At 46.6% G+C, this 11,357-nt stretch overlaps 1 protein-coding gene across 1 annotated transcript in view; it reads right to left on the minus strand.

Annotated features, from left to right (window-relative positions):
- Nucleotides 1–4,293: 4,293 nt before the first annotated feature.
- Nucleotides 4,294–11,357, minus strand: part of celf5a (cugbp, Elav-like family member 5a) — a 35,778-nt gene continuing 28,714 nt past the window's right edge. The window contains 5 exon segments of the mRNA XM_060066298.1: nucleotides 4,294–5,156; nucleotides 5,539–5,700; nucleotides 8,027–8,169; nucleotides 9,074–9,166; nucleotides 10,281–10,487. Of these exon segments, the coding sequence (XP_059922281.1) occupies nucleotides 5,647–5,700; nucleotides 8,027–8,169; nucleotides 9,074–9,166; nucleotides 10,281–10,487 (497 nt within the window). The 3' untranslated portion in view covers nucleotides 4,294–5,156; nucleotides 5,539–5,646.

Raw genomic sequence — 11,357 nt, forward strand, 5'->3', positions numbered from 1 at the left:
ATATTAAATGAAATAAACAACAATAAATATAGAAGAAAATAGCAAATAAATAAAATTATAAATAACCCAAACATAAATAAATAAATTAACATCAAGTTATGCACTTGACCAAATAATTATTTATAAAATTATTAAACCATTCATCATAAATATCAAATAATCTAAGCAGCAAGTATTTAAGAAATTTCAACAGGGGAAAAAAACGTTTGGTTTCTCAGGCTATTACAGAACACATAATTTAATGTTATTTTTTATAAAAAGATACTGCCTTCCACGTCAGTTAAACCATGCTGTACTGACGCTGCCATAGAGACAGGTGGCGCTCTCCTCTTTTAAAAAAACAACAACCTGTAAACAGCATTTTCTCCCTCCGTCAGGTTCAGAGAATATTACTGAGATGCCTCCATCGCGCCCCCATGTTGTCAGTAAAGTTTACTTAACAGACTCAATACTTTTGTTTATATATTTAGTTTTCTTGTGCTGGGAAACCAGAAATGTAACACCTTTAAAAACCATAACCCTCCCCCCCCACCAACCCCGTCAGACCCCTATTCATACCTACCCATGAAAGGTCCTGTGCTGATTTTCCATAATATACAGATTTCATATTTATCATAAGCTACTATCCTTAGCATTCAAACCATAGTTTAAGAATCATATTGTTAATACGAGTAGTACCATAATCATAATCTTTAAACCCCAACCCCCATTTGAGCATGCTCAGAGATTGTTTGGGCACCGTAGTAAGATGAAAAATATGAAGAATGGCAAAATAGATACGAGGGTGAACACACTGCGAGATACCATCAGCTCCAGCGAGGTCGCGTTTCTCTTACAAATAGTGCAATAATTATCATTACTGCGTGTGTGGCTGAAGCAGACATGGAATGGATCATGTGTATCAAAAGAATCACAATGGATGTCCACGATGTCTACAAACATTGTGGTGAAAGCGGTGTGGTTTTCTACTTGATTGATTGAATCGAAGGGGACACAAGCGATTGGTTTGAACGGGAGGTTTTTCTTCTGAATTAAATCTCATAAAATCCTTCGCCGAACTAAATTGTTTCATTCAATCAAACATCATTTCCCCCCCCCCCCCGCGCCTTTTCCAGAGCAAAATTACCTGAACACCTTTCAAAGTCATTAAATCGCAGTCACAGCTGGCATCTCTAATTTGCATTACCCGAGCTGTTGTGAAGGCCAAATTTTAATTTGATTTTAATAATTTAGGAAAGCCTGCAGTGGGATCCCGTAAGAACCGATTTCTGAGCAGGTTTATAAGGCCCTTGGAGCCTCAGGGACAGGGTCATATATCTGGGCTACCTCCAAATGCCAGGCCAGGCTGAGGGAGAGGAAACTCATGTGAACCACCGCTACAAACAGAAGTTCTTTTGGCAAATACATATGAGAATCGATTTCTATTATTCACAGAAATATCCTACTGTATATTCATATAGCGTGAATCTATCCTTTTCCAATAAGCATACATTTTTTTCTACAAATGATTAATGTCCAGGAATCCTGGAATACTGAAATCTGGGGATAAATTTGACATGCTTTGTTTTTAGTAAAAAAGGCAGCACTAGTCAAATATCTTCCAAGGATTAAATGGGCGGTTACACCTAGTTTTTGCATAATGTCTTCCCAAAATGCATTTACTTCTAACATTTTCTATCTTCTACATTATTTCGGTAAAACAACAAACAATGATTGCTGGTTAGCTGGTGTGTGTGTGTGTGTGTTTATAGATATATATACTGTATATATATGTCAAACTCTGATCAAATTCTACATTTAATTGAACCTATTTCGAATACCTGGTAATAATACATAATTAAATAAAAGCATTGAACCGCTGTGATATAACTGAGGAAAGTTAATTACAAAGGTCACATGGATCCCTAATGAGGCCCTTATTGCTGCAGCCTGCCTCTAATTCCAAAGCATCCATCAGTGTAAAGTCCCGGAGACTTCTGCAAGTCCTTTAAAGAGCTCTTTGCAGTCCATCGTTTCAACGAAAAAAGAACAGAAAAAATGGAAACTGTGCAAAAGATAAAAAAAAAAGGAAAAAATTATGAACCGCGGGCAAATTTAATCTGAGAGAAATGTATGTAAGATAAGTCTCTCCTGAAAGGCGTGACGCACTCTGGGTGATAGATGCTAGTCATTACCACGGCCAACATGTTATGGGCCCCACGTGTAATTGGAGGTAACAGTTTGCCGTCGGCCTGTCGATTGTCAGCGGGCGAGGCTGCTGTTTGCCATTAGTTATTATCTGTGGGCCTGTGACTTTCCTTTCCCTCTTGGTGGGGGAGACAACAGCTGTAGAAACGACTTATTGTCAGCCCTGCTGCTGTCTAATTGATGGATCAGCTGGCCCCTAATTTGACCTCCTAAGGCTCTGGAGCCAAGCTGTTGGGAGTCTCGCTGCGTGAGATGGCACAGAGTGGAAGGGAATACACCTGCTCTGCATCGAACTCAACCCCTGTTGTCCCCGCTCCGGAGAACGGCTCTGTTCTTCACCGCAGTCGAAGCGCAAAAGCTATATGGCACATCATCTCCCGCCTTGCCCCCCCCCGTACGACTCCGTGTGTGACCCCCACACCTCCATACCGTAACGTTTTCAGGGTGTCAATGAGTTGCAGTGCTCTGCCTGCTGCAGTCTGTCTGCCTGGTCTTCAGCTCCCCTCCCTCAGGGCAGGGATGTAAATGAGGAGGGGGTGGGGGTTGTAAAAGACAACTGGAGCTGCTCCACTCCCTCCCTCCCTCTCTGACTCTCCCCCTCTCTCCCCTTCCTCTCCCTCACTCCCGTCCATCTATCCATCAGGTGAAAAATGAACTCTGTCAGTCAAGTCAATTCATTCGAAACGTCGATGGGTAATTGATTGTGCATCTTGTGCCTACCCCCCTCTTCCCCCCAGCCTCCCTGGTGCCCCTCCACTTCTGATCAATATCAACATTAGATCCCAATTGTGCCGTGGATCCGGTAAACACATGGGCCCACGCAGGACAATGGGGGAGTGTTTGGTGCACTGGGACCAAGGGAAAGGAAATCAGAGAGCAAGGGTAGGACAGAGAGACAGAGAGACAGAGACAGAGAGAAGAGAGGAGAGAGAGAGACAGAGAGAAAGGAGAGAGAGACAGAGAGAGACAGAGATATAGAGAGAAGAGAGGAGAGAGAGAGAGACAGAGAGACAGAGAGACAGAGAGAAGAGAGGAGAGAGAGAGACAGAGAGAAAGGAGAGAGAGACAGAGATATAGAGAGAAGAGAGGAGAGAGAGAGACAGAGAGAAAGGAGAGAGAGACAGAGATATAGAGAGGAGAGAGGAGAGAGAGAGACAGAGAGAGAGAGACAGAGACAGAGACAGAGAGAGAGAGAGAGACAGAGGGAGAGGACGGAGGGAGAGAGAGACAGAGTGGAACCCTATATCCACAGCTCAAAGGGCACTCCAGGAATCCCATGCTAGGTTACAGCTAGGCTACCGGAGGAGTGCCCCCCGCAAACACACCAGAGCCGTGCTGCCACACTCGGGAATGGTAATTTTATAACCAATGTCAGGGTAATTTGTATATTTTATTAACTCGTTAAAAGACGTCGGCTACGCTCCTTGACTGCACGCGTGGCGCGCGGCGCGGGCTGGCAGCTTAAGCGCGGTGCTTTACAGTCCGATTATCAGAGGGTTATCTGTGCTTTTAATGGCCGCCGCATATTCTTTTCTGACGTGAAATGCTTTCCCCTTCAGTGGAAGGGAGAGAAATAGGGGAGAGAAAGGGGGAGAGAGAGAGAGAGAGAGAGAGAGAGAGAGAGAGAGAGAGAGAGAGAGAGAGAGAGAGAGAGAGAGAGAGAGAGAGAGAGAGAGAGAGAGAGAGACGACGGTTCGACAGTGACAATCAGTTATTAATACGATGCCTTGCTGCTGACAGGCCTACTGCAAAGAACAGAAGATGATCACATTGGCTCAATGAATGTGATGTCTAGCACGGAGAGGTTGCTGTGTTGTCACGTTTGGCACTACTGTCTTGGGGACTCAAAGGGCTGCTGCTAAGAGACACATTTGCTTTTTTCATCTGGGAAAACGGTAAAGGAACGTGATGGAGCGACAGAAATGGAGAATGCCATGGAATGACATGGATGGAGAAAAAATGATTGCCAAAGTAAAAGCCGATCTGAACATGCCCGCAACAATCTCTAACCCACATATTCTACAGCACTAAAATAGTAAAGCTTCATTTTTTTTAATTTTTAAACATTTTTTTCTATTTTGTTTTCATATTCTCAAACCCAGTAGCTATAAATGTAAAAGGAAAAGAAACCAAAAACCCTTTTCCTCTTTTTTTTTTTTTCAACCTGAAGCTAGTATTTCTTCTTAAGTAACTTGTAATAGTATTAGTAGTAGCCTAGTTTGTAGTATTAGTATCATCAATACTATATATTACTGTTCAGAGCGATAAAAATGTTTGGTCCTTTGGTCCTTTAGGGGTGAAAGAGTTGCTGTTCTACGGTTGCTAGTGAAACCTCAGTGACCTCTGAGGGTTCTGCGCTTGCTGAGAGAAACAGTGAGAGAATAAGAGAAAGAGGGAAACAGAGAGAAGAACGTCTCTCAGTGGACATACAAGAAAAAGCGTATTTTCTCCCCACTGTTCTTGATCTTCAAGTTTTAACCCTCATATGTCCAGTATGGTGAAAGCCCCAAGCGCCTCTTTCGTTATATATATGTGTGTATATAATATGTATATAGAAATCTATTTGTTGTTGCTGCTTTTTTTTTTGTTTGTTAGTTTGTTGCTTAATTAACAATTCAAGTCTCAACAAGGAGTTCTGTTGTTTCGGTTTCGTCGCGTCTTTTCCTTTTTTTTCTCTGCCTGTGTGTTTTTTTGTTGTGTTTTTTTTTTTTCCTCATTGCGCGTCGCCTGTGACCGCCGATAGAGTCCTCGGGCGACGTAGCACCCCCACCCCCACCCCCACACCCCCACCCCGCCCTCCTCCATCCACATCTTTTTCTTCCTCTCTCTTAACCTTTAGCTCATCACGTAAATGCTGATATGTCTTCCAAAACTCCTTTAAGTGTTGATTTTTTTAAAACAGATTTCATTTGTTTTCAAACGAGAAAAAAAGTTGAACTCCTCCCAGATATTGTCACGTCCTCAAAAACCTAGGGAGAGAGAGAGAGAGAGAGAGAGAGAGAGAGAGAGAGAGAGAGAGAGAGAGAGAGAGCGAGAGAGAGAGAGAGACAAAGAAAGAGACCAAGAAAGAGAGAGAGAGAGAGAAAGAGAGAGAGAGAGAGACAGAGAGAGACAGAAACCAACATTAGTCATCTGTCCAAAGCAATGGATTGCTCAATACTTACGGATATGCCAATACGCTGAGATCATATCAGTCTAATGACCTGAAGAGAGCTAACCTCCATCGACACAACAATCCAATCATGCCAACGTCAAACTTCCCGGCCAAAACATGTTTTCCCACTGTGCAGGGTTATCAAAAGCAAGCCTTTGTAAGCAGCAGGTGGTGCCAGGTTGTCCTTCCTCCCTCACCTGTTGGTGCAGTGGAACCTGAAGGAATGCGGGGTCAATAAGGGCGGCTGGCATCCTTCGGTCTCTTTAGCTGCACTTTCAACCGCTTCATCCCGATCTGAAATCCATTCATGGCTTGAATGGCAGCCTGGGCACTGGAGGGGTTGTCAAAGCTGACAAAACCTGGAGAAAGGGAAGTGACATCGCTCATCATCAGCACTTCAGTCCGACGAAGATAAACGACCGTGCGTCTTTTAAATAGCTCCCCCGGCTCTGCCTTCAAAACTTCCTGGGAATAGGGGAATTATGTATCGTTTCATTTAACATCAGAAGTCTGCAAATATGTGATGCTTGCATTAAATCCGTACGGAACGTCAGACACATTCTTTTGTAAATGATCTTTTCCTTTTCTTTTTTGGGTGATGAATGGGGCGGGGGATCGAGGAAATTGTGGCTCTGTAGCGTCAGAAAGACACAACGCAGTCCCGATAGAGCAAAAGCCCCGATATAATACAATATATCATACATATGTGCCTGGACGCAACGAGCTGCACACCACACATCCTGTCTCCATCATGTGTCAAAGTAAAAGCGTGGCGAGGTCAGTGAGCCCCCCCCTCCGTGTGTCCGGTGTCATTAGGTACAGTCGCTGACCCGTGGAAGGCAGCAGGGGCCTGCCCACCTGGGAGAGGTGTCTGCCCGCCCGGGGGGTGGAGGTGGAGGTGGGGGTGGGGGTGGGGGTGGGGGTGGGGGTGGGGGTGTCTACTTGACTCGCACACCATCAGGTTCTTCCATTAGGCGGGGGAGGGGTTGTGTTGCGCAGGATGGATGGATGGGAAATACACGCTCAGACCTCCGTGCCCTTTAGCGTCCCACCAATAACGTGCGCACGGGCGCCTGTGCACACGCACGGGCGCATACACAGACAGACACACACACAGACACACATACACCATTCATAAACGCACTAAATCCCACACACACACCGACACACACACACACATGCATACACATACAGTACTCGTAAAGACACACAAACAAGCAAGACGAACACATACACACAAATACAGTGCTCATACACACACACACACACACACACACACACACACACATAGCCCACGCTATCACACATGCATACACAAACGCACACTCGTAAACACGGAGGACGCACACAACACACACACACACAACACACACACACACACACACACACAAACGCACACTCGTAAACACGGAGACGCACACACACACACACACACACACACACCACACACACACACACACACACACACACACACACACACACACAGCTCAGGCACAGCTCAGGCAATCACACATGCATACACAAACGCACACTCGTAAACACAGAGATGCACACACACATGCATGAATAAAGACACACACACACACACACACACAAATGATCAGTCAGGGTTTGTTTCTCCTTTGTTCCATCTAGATTAATTACAGCAGCGAGCTTGGCCGTCCGCAGACCGGGCATTACGTTGTAAATGCGTAGTGTAACAGTCAATACTGCAAATAGCTCTTTCATGAATTTATATGTTATTAAGTCTCCCAGGGGAGAGTCAGGACCCGGCAATCAATGGGCCCAGGGATGTGCAGTTCCATGAAGTGAAAACAAATGTTTGATCTATAATTGTTCTTTGCCTCCCCCCCTCTCCCCCCTGATCTCCCCACGCGGTCCCCTCCTTTTCAGAGTTTGTGTCCGAGCCGAGGGCTGCCTTGGAGACGTGTGGATGAGAGCCAGCAGGGGGGAGATGGTGTGGTGGTGGTGGTGGTGGTGGTGGTGGTGGTGGTGGCGGCGGTGGTGGTGTAGTAAAGGTGGTGTAGTGATGTGGCAGAGGCCAACCAGCACGTCCACGGCTGCTGAGAGAAATCCGCACTAACCTAATGATCACCCTCCATTTGGAGGCTTTTTTCTCCTCCGAATGAATTAATAAAACCGATCAATCATTTAGCCGAGGAACTTGACGTGATATCAATACACAAACTAATATATTTCTCCCCCCCCGTCCCGCGTCCAAGCCTTTGCTCTGTGTGTTGCCCTCATTTGGCTTTTTAAGTGTGGATCCTTTTTTAAAGTGTATCCAAGCCTGTCTTAGTTAACAGTCGTACGGAAAACACAGCTGCTAAATTGCTTTTTACAGAGCACCAACACACACACCAAACAAACCAACGATACTATTATTGCAGTGCTTTGGTGTGTGTGTGTGTGTGCGTGTGTGTGTGCGTGTGTGTGTGGTGTGTGTGTGTGTGTGTGTGTGTGTGAGTGGGTGAGTGAGAGTGAGTGTTAGAGTAAGTGTGTGTGTGTGTGTGTGTGTGTGTGTGTGTGTGTGTGTGTGTGTGGTGTGTGTGTGTGTGTGAGTGGGTGAGTGAGAGTGAGTGTTAGAGAGTAGTGTGAGAGTGTGTGCGTGTGCGTGTGCGTGTGTGTGTGTGTGTGTGTGTGTGTGTGTGTGTGTGTGTGTGTGTGTGACATCTCTTAACCCACCGAAGCACTTGCTCTGGTTGGTCGCCCGTCCATGAAGACCTTGGAGGAGATAACGGAGCCGAAGGGTAAAAACATCTGCATGAGTTCATTATCTCCAAACTCCTGTGGCAGGTGGTAGATGAATAGGTTACAGCCCTCCGGTCCTGGAGACAGAGAGAGACAGAGACAGAGACAGAGACAGAGACAGAGACAGAGACAGAGAGAGAGAGAGAGAGAGAGAGAGAGAGAGAGGCAGAAAGAGGGAGAAATAGAGAGTGTGAAATGGAGAGAGAGAGAGAGAGAGAGAGAGGCAGAGAGAGAGATAGAGAAACACATAGAGAGAGAGGGAGAGGAAGAGGCAAAAAGAGAGGCAGAGAGAGAAACCAGATTCAGTATAGCAACAATTGTTCTGTTTTTACCGGATTGTTTTCCAATAGAACAACAGGAAAATTTGATTATCACAAAACATTCCTCACATTAAAATAAAGCTAAAAAAGTAAAAGTATGATAATTTGCTAATCTGCTAATCGACTGTTTGACTTGCAATATAAACATAAGAATAGATATTTTCACATGCTGGTATTTGTGGATTTTAATGAGATACCTTTGTGAACATAAATCAAGTACAATCAAACCACTGATGACGATCCAGCAATGAGCTGCAACATGATCCTGTGTATTGTTTCAGGGGCGTAGCCAATTGGGGGCCAGGGGGGCCACGCCCCCCCCCCCCCCCCGGTCAGAGGTTGCCCCGCCCCGAGTATAAAAATAAATAAATAAATACGAACGAAACGTGTAAAGAAAGCTGACATCATTAGTCACACCCCCCCCCCCCCCCCCCCCCCAATCAAGTACCACCCCAAATACAAGACTGGCCCGAGCTGGCCACCACAGTAATAAAATCCTCGCTACGCCCCTGATTGTATTATCAAAACCGATATCGAAAAAAAGTCACACTGCACCCATGCAAGCGCAGTGCTACTCCTGTCCATCACGCTGGACGGACCAGTGTCAGTGTGAGACAGTGACAGACAGAAAAAGAAAAAGAGTAAAAAGTGAATGTCTCACCCTCACCTTCTCTCTGCTGCTGCTGCTGGATGACCTGCTGCTGCTGGGGCATGGTCTGACCGATCTGAGTCAGGGTGGTGGCGGGGTAGATGGCTGCAGAGAATGAGCCAGAGAGAGAGAGAGAGGGTGGAGAAAGAGAGAAAGAGAGAGAGAGGAGAGGACGAGAAGAGAGAGAGAGAGAGAGAGAGAGAGAGAGAGAGAGAGAGAGAGCGAGAGAGAGAGAGAGAGAGAGAGAGAACACGAAATACCCATGAGCAGAAGGCAACACATGATGTGTCAAGGTTGCCTTGTAAGGTCGATCCCGGAGTGGTAGACTAGGAACCAAGTGTGTAATCAAAGTGCACTTTGATGCGCTTGCGTTCCTCCCGTACAATGTGCTACACGATGGAAACGCGCACACTCACTCACACACGCACACACACACACACACACACACACACAACACACACACACACACACACACACACACACACACACACACACACACACACACACACACACACACACACACACACACACACACACACACAGGGCATTACGAGTCATCATTAATGGTGGGCCATAGCGGCGTTCTCTAAGTGATCGGGCTGTTAGTCGTCGCTGGTTAATCGGCGCACAGATGTTCACGTTTCAACAGCGAGGCGCGTGGAGACTAAACAACATGTTTAACAACGCGTTTCACGCTCCATCATCACCACGCCCCGCCTCCTTCTCCTCCTCCACCCGCCCAGACACCTCCACCACTAGAGATGATCCGACACCGTTTTTTCCTTTTGATTCCTGACTTGAGCATTGGCCGATACCGAGTATATACCGATACAGCATCTAGCATTGTAACTGCTAATAGCACTTGTTCTTATTGAAGGGTTATCTTACGATGACAGCAATGCATTGTGGGTTTTTTTTTCAGAACCATATCACCTACATTTACAATCTCTAATTATAATACATTTGTATTCATTTAGTAAAAGTGAGCATTCATGTTTTTCCAACTTGGTATCCTGAACGCACGTAGGTCCGAGATGGCCCGTTTCCCATTCCGACTTTCTCCCTCGAACGTTAACAAATGCAGCACAACGCCGCGTGCAGAGACTTGCGTACTCGCCGATACCCGATGCTGCATTTCAGCATCGACTTTCGCAGAATCGGACGAAATTCGGATACTGGCAATCAGCATCGGAAACAACTGTAAACGCCACCGGCGTACCGGTGTACTGCTGCACCCCGGTGAAGGCTTGCTGCAGTGTGTCGGCCGCGCTGGGGCTCTGGGTGGAGTAGGACGCAGGCCGTTGGTGTACACCGCCTCACGACGGGTGGCCGTTGGGCTGGTGGGGGATGCCCGTGAAGCCGTTGACCATGGGCGTGACGAGGCTGGGCACGGAGGTGGTGATGTTGGCGGGCGGGGAGCTCAGGCCTGCAAGGGGGACGGGGGGACGGGGGGGACGGGGGGACGGGGAACACACAAACACACAAACACACACACACACACGCACACACACACGCGGACGCAGACACACACACACGCGCACACACAACACACACACACACACACACACACACACACACACACAACACACACACACACACACACACACACACACACACACACACACACACACACACCACAAAGACACAGATTAATGAACTGTATCACATGGTATAACACACTGGATCACATGGTATGTAACATAGGCCGACTTGGATCAGATGATGTTACAAATACTGGATCACATGATTTAGATATTCGGTCATAAGTTATGTGAGCTGCAACATCACATCGTGTTGCTGTGGTATACATCGTGTTGTGTAGGCAGCACAAGACACCCATCCATGCATTTTGTTTATTCCGACAAACTGCATGGAAAAAGTTTGGGAAAAAGTATTCTAACATGAGACACGATAGGTACTTCCATAGCAACACTTTCAAAACAAACACGCACACCAACATGCGCACAAATGATCCCTCAAATGCAGGGACACACACCACACATAAATGATCCAACAACTTCCGATGCACCCTCACACGAAGAACATACATGGAAATGCACAGACACACACATACCATCCCCCCCCTCCCCCCTACAGACACACACACACACACACACACACACACACACACGCACACACACACACACACACGCCTTGAGCGCGTGCGACCCGCTTGCCACACGACATATCCCCTCTAATGCAAGGACACGAGTGGCACGCGAGTCTGTCACATATCCGCTGTTTGGTGGTGACACATCTCGCAGGATGGCTGGGAAGTCGACCTGTGAAAACGAGC

Source organism: Gadus macrocephalus, chromosome 12, assembly GCF_031168955.1.
Source record: "Gadus macrocephalus chromosome 12, ASM3116895v1".
Classification (NCBI taxonomy): domain Eukaryota; kingdom Metazoa; phylum Chordata; class Actinopteri; order Gadiformes; family Gadidae; genus Gadus; species Gadus macrocephalus.